This window comes from Vulpes vulpes, chromosome 13, assembly GCF_048418805.1.
Source record: "Vulpes vulpes isolate BD-2025 chromosome 13, VulVul3, whole genome shotgun sequence".
NCBI lineage: Eukaryota > Metazoa > Chordata > Mammalia > Carnivora > Canidae > Vulpes > Vulpes vulpes.
In genome coordinates, this window is record NC_132792.1 from 142,322,732 (window position 1) to 142,337,552 (window position 14,821).

Below are 14,821 nucleotides of genomic sequence, written 5' to 3' on the forward strand. Positions count from 1 at the left end.
ACCCTTGAAGGAGGAAAGTAAGACATTTGAAATTTCACAGATATAGTAATCTGAGAAGTGAATCACTCTAATAACATACATTTGATTATTTCGAATTTATGTAATATATAATATGCATGTAATATTGCTCCTGTGTCTGAAGGTATTTAATTTTTCCTTTCACCAAAATGCAGCATCTAGGCCAGCTCATGAATCTTCCCCTGGATTCCATGAAGATGGAACCGTGTTATAGTAAAGTCAACCTGCTTCAGGAGCGCTTGCAGGATCTCAAGAGCCGCTTCAGATTCCCCCACGTGGATCTGGTGGTCCAGAGGACACAGAACTACATGCAGGAGGTGGGAGCAGCAGGGGCTTCCATGGGTGGGGGTGAGGATGGAGACAGCAGAGAAACGGGCTGGCTAGTGAGACCGGTGTGCCTGTGCAGCCCTGGGCAAAGGGGCCTGTTTCTGTTGTCATCATGTTGAGTAAGGACATACTTGGTCCTTCCAACTGGCTTCATCTTTCTTCCATGTTGATAACATCAGAAAGAAAAAGAAAAAACATTTCAGGGAAATCAAGTAGCATTAATTGATAATTACTTGATTTGTCAAACCAGCACTTTTAACCTTGGCTACACAAGATTTAGAATTGTTTGGGGGAACTTTAGAGAAATCCTGATGTCTAGGCCCCACTCCCACTAATTTTCCCTCACTCCCATTCCCACTGCTTCTAATAGGTAGCCAGAATGGAGAACTAGTAGCTTACACTAATTCCCGAACCTGGTTAAGAGGAAATCAACCAATCCATCATGGCTTCATATTTGGATTTCTTGGGTCTACTTGATAGATTCCCCCACACACACACAAGGAATTTTTCTCTAGGAACAAGCATAAATTCTTTCCATAGTACGGTGCTTTCTAAGTGAAGAAAGGTGTGATCGCTGGAGCCCTCAGAACACAATTCTATTTCAGGGGTGTTCTGGGGAAGCATACTAAAGGGCTGGGCACAGTGCCAGAACCCACTTCCAGGAGAGATGCTTAGATCAGGTTACTACAGTGTTGAGAGTGCCGTGACAAAGCTGTGTGTTCATGCTTTGGGATCACAGGCTTGGGGAAGAAAGGAACATTTGTTCCTTACAAGCTACAGGATGGATTAAGTGATACACCTTATTATCTAACCTTTGAATTGTGAAGGATTAAAGATGGACCGGGAACAAAATTGGGCAACAGTTTAACAGAAGTCCCTTTGGTAATACCGAACCTTGGTGAAACCGATACAGGTACAAGTGCAGAGAATAAGAAATCTGAATCATTTCCGTTTCCTACCCTTTGAGCGTATCAGCCCACCAACCCCTGACCCTGCCTCCCTTCCAGACTGGCAGAGAAAGGAAGAGAAGTGAGATGATGATAGGCTGGAAAGTGCAGAGACGTGTGCTGGAGTGCTTTGCAACCACAGAAAAGTGGAAGTACAGCATTAGAGCAGCAGAAAATAACTAGGGAAGCCTCCCACCTCAGTAAGTCAAGCCCAGGCTGCAGGTACCGGAGACTGGAGGAAGGGGTTGGCCATGGGAGAGGATGGTATTCTCAATCCCATGGCTGCCATGGGCCTCCCAGCTCAGAGCATGAAGGCGAGAGGAGGAAGAAAATACATGTATGCACACTGACACACGTGTGTGAGCATGTGTTTTATTTCCCAGACTCTTACTGATCCCACTGTGGCCAAGTGCCTATCTATTTCCCAAGCCAGGTAGGGGGATGAAGATCTGTTGCCCTGAGTGGCCCCAGAGTAGTGCCTAAAGGGACCATGATGGTCATCCCCTCCCTGCTCCTGCTCTGGGGTAGAGACCCCGGCCTCTGACCTGGTGCCCTTCCGTGTTGTTTTTGGTTTCTAGCTAATGGAGAATGCAGTATTCACTTTCGAGCAGTTGCTTTCCCCACACCTCCAAGGAGAGACCTCTAAAACTGCAGTCGCCATTGAGAAGGTTAAGCTCCGAGTCTTAAAGGTAAAACCATCTTCTCATTTGTGGGAAGTGTAAAACAACAGTGTGACACCCCCCCCCCCCCTTGCTTCTTTTGTTAAGTGGAAAATACCAAGCTCTGTTTTTCACACCCCGTTTGTAATCCTGCCCTCGTTCCCTCCAGGACTTTCGTGCCTGTCCTGCCATCTAGTGGCAATTTTAGGGACCTCAGGTCCTCAGGATCCTGGTCCATCCGCAAGAAGTGCCCTGTCCTGGCTTATATTCAGAGCAACTGCACTTGATATTTATTGACTGTCCACTATAAGCAAAGCGCCGTGATAGATATTACACAAAAACGTAAAATCAGGCGCAGCATAGCTTCCTTCTTCAAAGAGTTTGCAATGTAGTAAAACCCATTTAAATTAGCCAACATTTTTTAGAAAAATCCAAATCTCCTGGCAAAGGAAATACTCCAAAAAACCAAAAAAGGCACCTGCCATATGAACGTGTTTTTAATGTGCTTACTGCTTAAGTATACAGCAAAATGGTTTTAATAATAGCAGCTTGCACATATATGGTCTATGTTTAAAGCTTTTTTGTTTGTAACCTATCCTGTTTCGTTTGATCCTCACAAGGACTTGCGAGACAATTAGAATGTGTCTCCGTTATAGAGATGAGGAAACTGACTCACTACGAGCTAACGTGACTTACTGAAGCTCAGCAGGCTCGTCAATGGTGAGCCTACAGCTGAAACAATTCTTAAACTTAGTCCACCAATTTCTTACCACCTATTCCCCTAAATAGTGCCTTGGAGCAGAAGATACAAAGTCCCACAGAGCCTAGGGGGCGGTCCCTGAATTTTAGACCCAGTCTTAATACCTCATGGGCAGTAGGAAACAATGGCAACCAAGTCACTGAGATTAAAAGCAATATTTATTATGGAACACAAGTAATAATGAACTTGCAGTTGGAAAGAAAAGAGTGTCAATGACAGTATCACCTCCAGTGTCAAGACGCTTTATACCCCCCCTGGACAGTCTATTTCTTCTCTGGACACTTTTAACTGCAAAAAAGTTGTCATTGTTGGTAATTCTAGTTCTGTTCTCCCTGTTTATGTCCTTCTTCCACAGAGTGGCCTTTGGTTGTTTGAATGGAGCTATAATTTCGCCCATGGTTGTTATCTCCAGTATAAATGCCTTCGTGCCATTAACCATTCTTTATTTGGTCTGACCATTCCACTCACATACCCATGACTGTGTTCTAGTTTGTCTGTGATCTTCTTCTTTTTTTTTTTTTGTCTGTGATCTTCTTAACGTGTCATCTAAAACCAAACTCTGGCCTCTAGGTGTGAATATTCCATGCAGAACAGTGAATCATCATCTTTCTTGGTCTGGATTCTAAACTTCCTTGGTTAGCATGTCATGGTGTTAAGGTAGCTATATGCCAGACGCTCTCTTCCTTTGTGGAAATCATTATAACCCACCGATCCTGCTTTTTTGGATGTAGAGTGAAAGGAGTAGATGATCTTGGTTCCTGTGGACCCACCCAGGATGGGGGTGATGACATACAAACTCACCCCCAACTTCTTTTTGATGCAAAATTTATTGTTTTGATCTTGCCTCAGTTTCTCTATCTGTAAGAGGGGAGAGTAAGATGGTTCATTCATAGTCATACCCTCCTCCCAAAGTATAAGAGAATTGCATAGTAAGATCTTTGAGACCTTGGAAACACCATAAGCGTCCTCAGAAATAGGGGGAAAAGGGAGACAAGTGAGTGACTGCATTTTTGTTTAAGCAAAAGATAACAGATTGTAATGTTGCTATTTAGCATATGTTTCTATCTCTGTATTGACAGCAATATGATTATGACAGCAGCACCATCCGGAAGAGGATATTTCAAGAGGCACTGGTTCAAATCACACTTCCCACCGTGCAGAAGGCACTGGCATCCACGTGCAAACCAGTAAGGGGCTTGGTTACTCCTGAGAGCCTGCTTTTATTGCTGTGAAGTTCAAGCAAATTCTTTGGCTATGATGTGCTTCCAAACAGCTGACTAGACCAGGGAGGGGTCAGCAAACTTTTTCTGCAAATGGTCAGAGAATAAATGTTTTGGGTCCTACTGTTTTTGTTCCAACTACTCTGCTAAGTGCAAGAGCAAACATAGGCAACATATAACAATGAGTGCTTCTGTGTTCCAATAAAACTTTATTTACAAAAGCAAGGAGCAGTCAGATTTACCGACCCCCAGACTAGACAAAATCTCAAAGGTAGAGATCTGACTTTGAGCCAAATGAAGGGTTGTCATAGAGCGCCCGAGGACACCAGGTGCTCCGCATCATAGTATGGCTTATGGGTACCACGTGTCCTCTGAAACTTGACCACTACATCCAGGAAAAGACCTTAAGTAACATGATTACAGAAGAATATTTTTTCTTTCAATGTTTATTTGGTGAAATCAATAAAACTGAAACCATTTAAAGCTGCTACCAGTGACAGCCATGTTTATGAAGGTGTGCATTGGACTGCAGAGCAGAGCCATGGGTGAGCCACCTCCGGAGGTTGGTTCAAGACCTGGGTTCAGTGCTTGCTTCGGCAGCACATATAATATACAAGACCTGAGTTCAAGTCCTAGTTCTTCTGTGTATTGGCTCTGGGCAGTCACTTTTCCTCTATCTTGGCCTAGATTCCATCTTCTGGGAAATGGAGACAATATATTTTGCAGCACCTTTCTTAAGATGACATTAGAATTATTATTTGACAAGTGCTTACCATGTGTTAGGCACTATGTTAAACACTTTGTATGGATTATTTCAATAATTCACAAGACAACTTTAGGAGGAATGAGAAAACCTGAAGATTGAGTCACAGGCCCAAAGTCACAGAGCTGGTGAAGACCAGAGTTTGAACTCAGCTCATAGTCATTGATAACATGGTGTGTATTCAGTGAGTGGTATATACCACTACTATTTCTACGTTTCAGGAATAATCTATGAGCCTGGACATTTTCAGTGCCTTCTCCCTCTTGGAGCAAATCATAAAGAGCTTTTGAGGATTGAAAAAGGGCTTTTGGGCAGCTGAGAGGGTCTCCAAGAATTAGAATGTTAAAATCCTTAGCATGAGTTATTTTACTGCAGAAATGTCTTTGGTTATTTTTATATTCTATAAATGCTTTTTTCTTTAGAGTCTTGGCATATTTAGTACTGGGCATTTACTTCTGGGAATTTAACCAAGCCACAGGAATGAAGAATCTGTCTATATGGATGTCCTTTGGCCACGTGTGGATGGAAATGTTTAGACACCTAAAGGGTGACTTAGTCCACCTCTGGATGTGTCTGCACACAGACATTCTACTTTAGACTGTTTTTCTTTTTCAATCCAAAAGGCGATCTGAGGGCACCAGAGCTACCTCCTCCCAGAAGAGAAGGACAAAGAAAGTCCCCCCTTTCTTTTCTGTTCCCTTTTTCCAAACATCAGCAGAGTTGTACCCAATCTATAAAATACTTTTGTGATTTTTAATCAATTGAGATTGGTTTCCAAAGAAACTGAGACCCCCAAGCTTTTAGTAATGAAGGATATTATTTCAGTGCCAAGAGATTTCTTAAAATCTGGATTTACAGAATGGATAAATTGGCGGATTATCTGCTTCGCTGAAGGATTCTTTATTTGACTAAAGTATGTTTCCTTTGGTTCTTTAAATCATAGCTTCCTAGATCTGTGGTGCTCCATCCAAGCTGCACATTAAAATTGCCTGGGGAAGTATAAAAAAATTTCTGGTTCCCCCAAACCTACCCTTAGTGTGGTTCCAATTAAATTGCTCCAAGAATTAAACATATGTCACACACAGTTCAATCAGTTCAATATAGAAGACCTATGTTACCAAGCTGGACATATCACAATAATATAAACATCCATAGATACTGTTCCTTTCCACACACTTATTTTGGGAGAGAGAGAGTTGCAAGCAGGGAGGAGAGGCAGAAAGAGAGAGAGAGAGAGAGAGAATTTTTTTTTTTTTTGAGAGAGAGAGAATCTTAAGCAGACTCCATGCTGAGTGCAGAGCCTGACGTAGGTCTCAGTCTCACAACCCTGAGATCATGACCTGAGCTGAAACCAAGAGTCAGATGTTTAACCTACTATGCCACTCAGGCATCCCTAGCTCTTTGAAATTTTAAAGGTCTCCTGTTTATTCAGCAAACATGTATTGACTATATATCACATGTGACCCAGGCACTGTGCCAGGCCAACGTCCCTGCTGTGCCAGAGTTTATAGCCTAAAGGCAGGGGACAGGCAAGGACAGGCATATAGTGTGCCATGTGATGAACACAGCGGTAGCCTATGGGAAAGAGGGACGACCAGAGTGCTGAGCCAGGTGCCCAGCTCTGCTTATGGGGTCAGGGAGGACTTCCAGAGTCATGTTTTTGCCTAGTCCTGAAGCATGAATCAGGGGAATAGAGAGTGGGAGACCACCTAGGGAGATGAACGGGTGTTGCAGACATGAGTCTGTGCCCCTTGCTTTGCAGAGGAAGAGAGAGGCAGGGATCAGTGCCATGGCTTGCCTGGGTCCCACAGCAGATCCAGGGTAGTGTCCAGCCTCCTGGGCAGTGCTCTTTCCACACAGTTCTGTTTTGTGTGTCAGTCCTGCCTCACAGACGTTCTCAGGGTCATGGAAGCTCATGTCTTTTCAATCCTTTGACTTTGCTCTAGGGTGGATATAAAAGGACCCCATTATTGCCTGCTGTGATCTGGTCCAGGACTATAGACCCCCAACTTCTAACACTGAGTTGTCTGCATGTGGTGGTGGCTTCTGATCACATGCTGAAGATCCTGTCCCTTTAGGCAAAAGGCATCAAATCCCACTACTAAGGCCCTGGCTCTTGGGCCCCTTTGAATACCAATCACTGGCATGTGACTTGGTACATTTTGATCCCTACCCTGACCTCAAGCCATCTGGAAACTCTTGGAGAGCAGAAAGTTTTCAAAGATTTCACATCCTGCCTGGGTTGTCTTAGAGGGAATCAATGAGTGTCAGGGCCAGTTGGAGGGAAAGAGGAGAATGTTCCTGAAGAGTCCTTGACTAGAGATTCTCCGTATCTGTGAAAAGGGTCCCTCTAATAAAGTTAAACAAACATTTAGTCCAGGACCCAGCAATTTCACTTCTAGGCATATACTTAAGATAAAAAAAAATCATGCACAAGAATGTTTGTAGCAATTGTATTCGTAACAGTTAAAAAATGAGAAAATCTAAAAAAAAAAAATTAAAAATAGAGAAAATCTCAACACCCTCAATAAGGAGGATAGCTAAAATATTTTAGTTTATCCATATAATGAATGCCTTTTATCAACAAAAGGGAACAAGCTACTGATGATACATGTAGCAACACAGATGAATCTCAAAACCAAACACACAAGAATATATGATTTGATTTATGTAAAGTTGAAAAATCAGAAAAACTAGGGACACCTGGGTGGCTCAGTCTGTAAAGCATCCAACTCTTGATTTCGGCTCAGGTCATGACCTCAGAGTTGTTAGATTGAGCCCTGTGTCAGGCTCATTGCTGGGTGTGGAACCTGCTTAAGATTCTCTTCCTCTCCTTAACCCCCTTATGTTCTCTCTCTGTCTCAAAAAAAAAAAAAAGAAAGAAAAACGAATCTGTTGTGACAGATATCAGAGTAGTGCTTACCTCTTGTTTGGGGGTGTAGTCAAGAAAAAGTCACAGGGTGCTGGAAATAGTCTCTATCTTGATCTGGGTTACAGTTAACATGGGTATAGTTATATATTTAAAACCACTGAGATATACTTGTAAAATGTGTATGTTTACCAAGGTAACTTATACTTTGGTAAAATACTATTGGAGTTTAAAAGAAAAAAAAAAGGAAGAAGGAAACATTTTGGTTGTGACAGAAAAAAAAGGAGGGCCTTGAGACCCACTGACCCACAGACAGGGCCTTGAGATGCTTAAAATCTGTGTTGTCTACACCCCTGAAGTACACAGAGTGTGTGCCGAGTACGGGAAACAGTGCCTCGTGCCTGGGGAAGGGAAGGGAATGACCAGTGGCTGAGTGCCCCACACTGCAAGGAGGGCATCATCAGTGGGAGGCTCCCTGTACCTCATCTGCAAACTGGCATCTCATGTCTTGTCCTCTGTCTTCCTCTCTCCTCGGTCTAGGAGCTCCAGAAATATGAACAGTTCATTTTTGCAGATCACACCAATATGATTCATGTTGAAAATGTCTATGAGGAGATTTTACATCAGAGCCTCCTTGATGAAACTCTGAAAGGTAAGGAAGATTTACTTGGGGCTGAGGGAATGTCAGGTACAGGGGACCCAGTGAGGCCAGCTAGGTTCCTCAATAGGATGGAAGGGGAAGAGGAAATGGCTACTGGTTTGTTGGGGAGACAAAGAAGAAAGGAGAGGGAAGAGAGAGGACTACCAGCTTTGATGGAGAGTCCTAATCTGGCACACACTGTGCCGGCCCAGTAGATACTCCTTCTTTGAATACCAATAAGAACTCTGCGAGAAAGAGATTTCAGGCTTCATTTTTCACAGAAAACTGAGGTTTAGGGAGATTAAGGCTAGAGGGTCTCATGAACAGCTGTCTTTCTCCAGCTGCTCCAGACAGAACAAAGAACAGGTGCTTTTAGCTGCAGACTCACAGCCCCTCCCTGAGGCAGGAGGAGGCGATTCCGGGAGCAAGGGTTGTCAGCTGCTCCCTCAGCACATGCCTCACATCCTGTCGGCGGGGCGGAAGCAGACACAGGGCGCCCACACAGTACCCCGTGAGTCTTGTTGGGACTCTAGCACCCCCTGTCCTGTGGAATCAGGCTTGTGATGAGACTGTGGACAGGACAACTCTGATAGAAATATGCTGGTTAGGGCCATTCCCTCAAACCGTAGGCCTGAAACGTAGCTGGTCTCCATGGGGAAGGTGTTAGTATCACAAAAAAAAAAAAAAAAAAAAAACCCTCCACAAGGAAAACTGGCCAAACACAAGCCCCAGTAGCTAATCCAAAGAGATAGGAAATGTAAAGATGTCAGCGCAGTGTCTGATGGGAAGGGCTCACTCCAGCCTGTTGCCAGTCCACCATGGCACCTTTGAGCCAATTAGGAAAAGGCTCCCCTTCTCCAAACACTGGCTGCTCTCTGTCAAAAATTGCCGTGACATACCGATTTTATCAGTGCAAGATGCTCTACTGCTAGTTGCTAGAAAATTATGCTGAATACACAAATCTGTGCCATCTCTGATATGAATGATACATGCTCTTGGATATGACACTGTTGGGCACTGTACAACCTGCAGAGCTCTAGTAGGGGCCTATCATCAAAAATGTCAGCTGCTATAATCATTATTGTTGGTTTTAGTCCCCTCAAGGCCTCTAAGACTGAGCTGGATGCATATAGGTCTTCATTCCAGACACGACAGGTCAATAGAGCTCTCTCTGTGTGTTCAATACTGAGTACCCATTACACGTTCAGGACTGTCCTGCGAGAAACTGAGAAACGCCAGACCTGCCTCTGCAGTGGGGCCTCTATGAATGATACAGATGATACTAGTATAGGTTGCGAGCTCCTTGAAGGCAAAAACCATATTTGATTCATCTTTGGATTCTCAGAGTCTGTCCCTCAGTTGATGTTCAGTTTGAATAAATGAATGAGCAAAGGGATGAATGAATGAACACTACAGAGGTCCAGAGTTCAGAATGGGTCGGTGGGCTTTGGTCATCAGGGACCTGATGGTCTGGAAGAGGGTGGATATAAGCTGGAATTTGAAATTGAGAAATTTGGATGGCTGAAAAGCTGGGAGAAGGGAGTTTGGCTTCTGGATAAAGTCAGAAAATCCAGGATGGCCAGGGCAGAGTGTTAATGTCATGTTTTGCTTTCTGGTCTCTCTCAGTGATAAAGGAAGCTGCTATCCTGAAGAAACACAACTTATTTGAAGACAATATGGCCTTGCCCAGCGAAAGTGTGTCCAGCTTAACTGATATCAAAACCTCTGCAGGGTCGAATCAGGCCAGCCCTGCCAGGAGAGCCTCGGCCCTTCTGCCAGGAGTTTCAGATAGTGAAACGCTAAGTAACGAAGTATTCCAGGAGTCAGGGGAAAAGAAGCAGCCTGGGGTCTCTAGTCCATTGGCCAAAGAAGAAAGCCTTTCTTTCCCTGTCCCCACCCCTCCCCCAGGTGGGACCGGACAGATGATTATTTCAGGCATGGATGGCCCTCTTGTAGATCTCGTGACTGCAGAGGACACAGCAGGAGCCCTGGGCACACACTCATCAGAGCTGGAGTTTGGAGGGGCTCCTAAGGACGGAGAACCCACCCACGAAAAGCCAGAATCCAGCTCTGCCTCGAGCTCCTTAAAGGAGCTCAGAAATTTGTTAACAGTGACCATTGAAGTGCCAGTGGAATCTTCCACCCTCGAGATTGAAGAAGATACAAATGAAGAGACCCTTGCTCCCCAAGAAATGGAAAAATTAGAGGAAACAACCCCAACCTACGCAGAGGCCAATCAAGCAGCTGCCTCCAGTCAGGACAGCTGTGAAGAGAGTGAGATCAGTGGGAGGGAGGCCCATCCTCCCCCTCCGGAGGCGGAGGCCAGCAGGGAGGAGTTGGGGGGATTTCTGGGGGCCGAACTGGCCTGTGAAGGGCTCACCCCTGGTGCCAGCAGCCCAGACCCCACAGAGCAGCAAGCAGAGGCTGGGGAGCCCACTGAGGGGGAGATCCGGGGGAGGTCTTCCAGCCTGGATGCCCAGGATGGAAGAGGGGCTGCGTCCATTGTGGAGGATGAGGCCAGGCCACAGGAAGATTGCACTTCCAGTGCTCACCACACCTGCCCCAGTGAGAGCCCAGTTTCTGTGGAAGAAACCCTGGGAGGGACCAGCAGCATGACCCAGGCTACTACCAGTGTGAAGACAGAGGAGATTAAGGCTGCCGGTGTTCATGAGTGCCAGTGGGTGGTAGAGAATGCTCCAAACATAGATCTGCTAGGTTCACCAGATATGGGGGAGAGTACCCCAGAGCAGCCCTCCGAAGAGTGAAAGGGACAATTTGGCTTAAGTATTTCTTTGTACAAACTCAGCCAAAGGTTAATAGTTATGGGTATGCTTAGGGATTGCACACAAGTTGTTACCAAAAAAGAAATAAATAAATAAGTACTTCCTTAACGTGTGTCATGAAACCAGAGGAAATGCACACAGAGCATGCATAGTGAGGCAGACCTCTGTGGGATTGAAGTGTTCTACCCTGAATTACCGCTTTAGCATTTTAGTGGGAAGTGTTTAGGGTGAGAGGCAGCTGTGGATGTCTAAGGGAGGCAGTGGTGTTCCAGCAAAGATGAAGAAAACAGTAGAAGCCCAGTTTCCAATACACTGCACATCTTCCTCTAATGTCCTTCAAGGCTTTTTAATTTTTGGTAAGAATGCAAATGTTTATTGTAAATCAAGCTTCACCATCCACTCAAGCAACTTCACTGTCTCTGAAAGACTCAGCATTCATCCACAGTCAGGCCACCGGAAAGGGTGGGTGGTGAACACCGATCACCCTGCTGTGGGCAGCCCCATAGACCCTGAGAGATAACGCCTGAGAGCACCCAGGGGGACGCTGAACACAATCAGAGGAAAGTTGTGGTCTGTGGGACTGTCTGAGCTTGTTACTGATTCTACTATCAATTTCTTGTTAATTAATTGTGTTGATTCTTATTAATTAATCACCTTTTGGGGAAATTCAGAGGAGGCAAGAAAATTTCCTTGGCATGTTTAAGCCTGAAAGCATTCCAAATTAGCTTTAGACTGTGCAGGGGGCCCTTAGCTAATTCTTAAGCATAAAAGACTACCAATTAAGCAAGCATTATTTGAGTAGTACTGTATGCCGTGTGCTGTGCTAGGCATAGTGACAACAGCAACAACAACAAAAAAAGAAGAAAGAAGAAGAAGAAGAAGAAGAAGAAGAATAGATAAGGTGCTTTGGCACAAATTAAAAGACCTATGGGAATTAAAAGAAAAACATATGTCAATTTTCAACCCATCATAACTTTCTATCCATCGAAGCAGTCCTGGTTCATTCCCAGAAGAGGAAGAACGTGAATAAATGGGAAAGGAAGGAAGCAAGGAAGGAATGAAGGAAGGACAAGAAAGAGAAAAGCCAAGATGTACAGCATCAAGTCCCAAAGACATCACCCAAAGTGGAAATCATTTGTCTGGTCATTCAGCAAGTTAACTGAGTCCCTATTATGTCCCAGGTGCTAGAGATACTGTAGTGAAAACGACTCTGTTCCTCCCTCCTGGAACTTACACTCCAATGGAAAGAGACACAGATACTTCTCAATGGATCCTGACCAATAAATGTTTATGTTAAAGGACTTACTTGCAGGAGATTAAAAACATAGGTTCTATTATCCTTCATTTCCTAAAAGCTCCAGTCTCAGATACTACCTCTTGACATTTCCTTCCACAAATATTAATGTTAGATCCCAACATACTGTCCTAAAAGCTTACTGTGATCAGCAGCAGCAAGTTTATGTCAGTTGTTTAGAGACTTTGTCCCATGGTTTAACTTTTTCACCAGGAATTAAAATATTTCTCTGTCCACCTCCCCATGAAGAATTTCCAGGTGATAAAGAATGAAGAATAATCAGTATCATCATAGTCTCATATTGAATTGTTTTCACTTCTCCTAGAGTGTTTAGATCTTCACATCTATGCAGGGTCTCCTTATAGAGAGAGAGAGGGTGGAGGCTACTCCTCTCAGGTCCCCGCAGTACCCAATGCTCACTCATATCCTTGCATTTAGCACAGGGTACTGAAATTATGTTTACCGGCCGTCTCTCCTGGGACCCCTCTCTTCGAGGACAGAAATTGGGGTTTATTAATGGTGTGTGCTTCCTGCTAGAGGTACACCGCCTTGCATAATGGCTCCCTGCCTTCTCCAGTCCCTGTCCTATCCCTAGTGCCTCGCCTAAGAACTGGCAAGCGTTGAGCTGCTCCAGAAATGTGAGCCCTGAACATCCACCACGCTCTGTGCTGGGCTGATTTGGGGCTCGCTGTCAGGCAGGGAGACGTTTTTAACTGGGCTTTCTGCCCTTGGGGAGTCTTTCCTCCGGTCAAGTCCAGAGTCCACGAGGCAGACAGCCAGATGGTCAGATGCGCTGCCCAGTAAGGCCGGGAGCCAAGGGCGTAATGCCCGGCCCCACCAAGCACGGCCCTTCTCTCCAGGAGAATTGTCAGTGAGTAAGGAGGTCCCAGCCCAGGCCCAGCCCATGCTGGAGCTTCCTAGCTTCCTTCCTTTGCTCACCTCACGGCTTCTTGGACCCCTTGGAAAACCAAGAGATTTTTCCAACCCTAAAAGAAAGTACATCTGCTTTGGATGGATGAAAATCAGTGCCCATCTTGTAGGCTAGAGGGTACTGAGAACTAAGTGGTAGGGTAGACTTGAGAACACGAAGAATGTTTCTGTACTTATTTCACAAAAGACAAGTTCAGTAGACTAAGCAGGATGATTGTTCCCTTTGGTGATGGAACAGGAAACTAAAGTTCATTAAAAATATCCCTTATTCATTTTAACATGTTGAATGGAGTAACTTCAGATTACTATGAGCTTGTCTTGTTTTTAATAGACTTGTATGTGTTGCTTCAGTGGTTTCCAGGTTAGAGCAAGGTTATTGTAATTTAAATGAGCAGCCTGAAAAGCTTCCAGCATGGTGCTCTGGGGATCTCTCCTCCGGGCAAATCTATTAGAAATGCATAAAACCTTAGGACATGGGTTTTGGGAAAAATTCCATGACTTTAAATGAGTTCTGTTACTATTGACCTTTTACAAGGAGAATATTTTCCTTGAAAAAAAAAATCAGCTTGTCATCTTTTTCCCTTTGCCGCTTAGAGTGGAGACAGCGGTGCCTTGAATTATGCAGAGAAAACTCTCTCTCTAAAAAAAAAAAAAAAAAAAAAAAAAGGCATTTTGGAAACCACAAGGATAAGATTCCCATCTGTCCAAAAGCTTTTAGAAAGAGCTTTTAGAAAGAGGACCTGTGAAAAACCACAGGTCTCTAGGCCTTATCTTCTACATTTTATTGCAAAGATTCTCAAGTCTGGTTTTGTAACCCTCCAGATTGGAGTCCCTGGTTTCCAAGGGGTTCACAGTTCTCCCAGATGAGTGATTTTCATTCTTTTAAAAAGTGCTAAACTCTATATGCTGCATAGCAATTTAAATTAAAAACAATAAAAATAAAAACCTGTATTAAAAAAAATACAGGTTCACTAGGTAAAAAAAAGTTGGGTACATATGTCTTCATACTCTACTAATAAATAAGCGGGTTTGGGGACTTGCCTTCTGAAGTCTGCAACTTCAAGAAAAAATCTACACTGTGGATGGGTTTTTCTGGTCACTATATAAAGCAAATAAACTTAAAGCACTTTGTAACCACATATTTACTCTGCCAAATGCCTATATTCCAATAAAATGTTCATCCTTGAAGAGTTGTCCAAATGTCATATTTACTTAGAATGGGGGTGGTTTCATCTTTTAAGCAAACATCATACTTGAACTGGGAGGAACGGCCCTCAGATGGAAAGGTGAGTCACTGTTGCTGCATCATGGGACTTCGAATTTTCTGTTTTCAAGAAAGAGTCCACAGAGAAGTCACTTAATGTCAGATATAATTATGTTTTGAAAATTATGCTCATTTCTCTAGGAATTGGAGTAAGTCTATAATAACGGGCAATTGCTCTTGACGTAATTGAACTACTTTTCAAACAAATTTATTCTCGATGGATAACATTAAGCAAAATATTCGTTCTTTCTATGATCATAAATAAAATAGTTTTTACTCACCAAAATCTATAGTTGCTCATTCCCCCAGGAATTCATTCATTAAAAAAAAAAAAAAAAAAAAGATCG

General features: G+C 43.8%; 1 protein-coding gene across 3 annotated transcripts in view; it reads left to right on the forward strand.

Annotated features, from left to right (window-relative positions):
• The window catches only part of NIBAN1 (niban apoptosis regulator 1), a 210,315-nt gene extending 198,463 nt beyond the window's left edge, over positions 1-11,852 (forward strand). For all 3 annotated transcript variants that reach the window (XM_026001184.2, XM_026001183.2, XM_072733163.1), the window contains exons 10-14: positions 174-335; positions 1,871-1,981; positions 3,791-3,898; positions 8,104-8,215; positions 9,830-11,852. In XM_026001184.2, coding sequence (XP_025856969.1) covers positions 174-335; positions 1,871-1,981; positions 3,791-3,898; positions 8,104-8,215; positions 9,830-10,968 — 1,632 coding nt within the window. In that variant the 3' untranslated portion in view covers positions 10,969-11,852. The remainder of the gene's footprint in view (positions 1-173; positions 336-1,870; positions 1,982-3,790; positions 3,899-8,103; positions 8,216-9,829) is intronic.
• Positions 11,853-14,821: the final 2,969 nt, after the last annotated feature.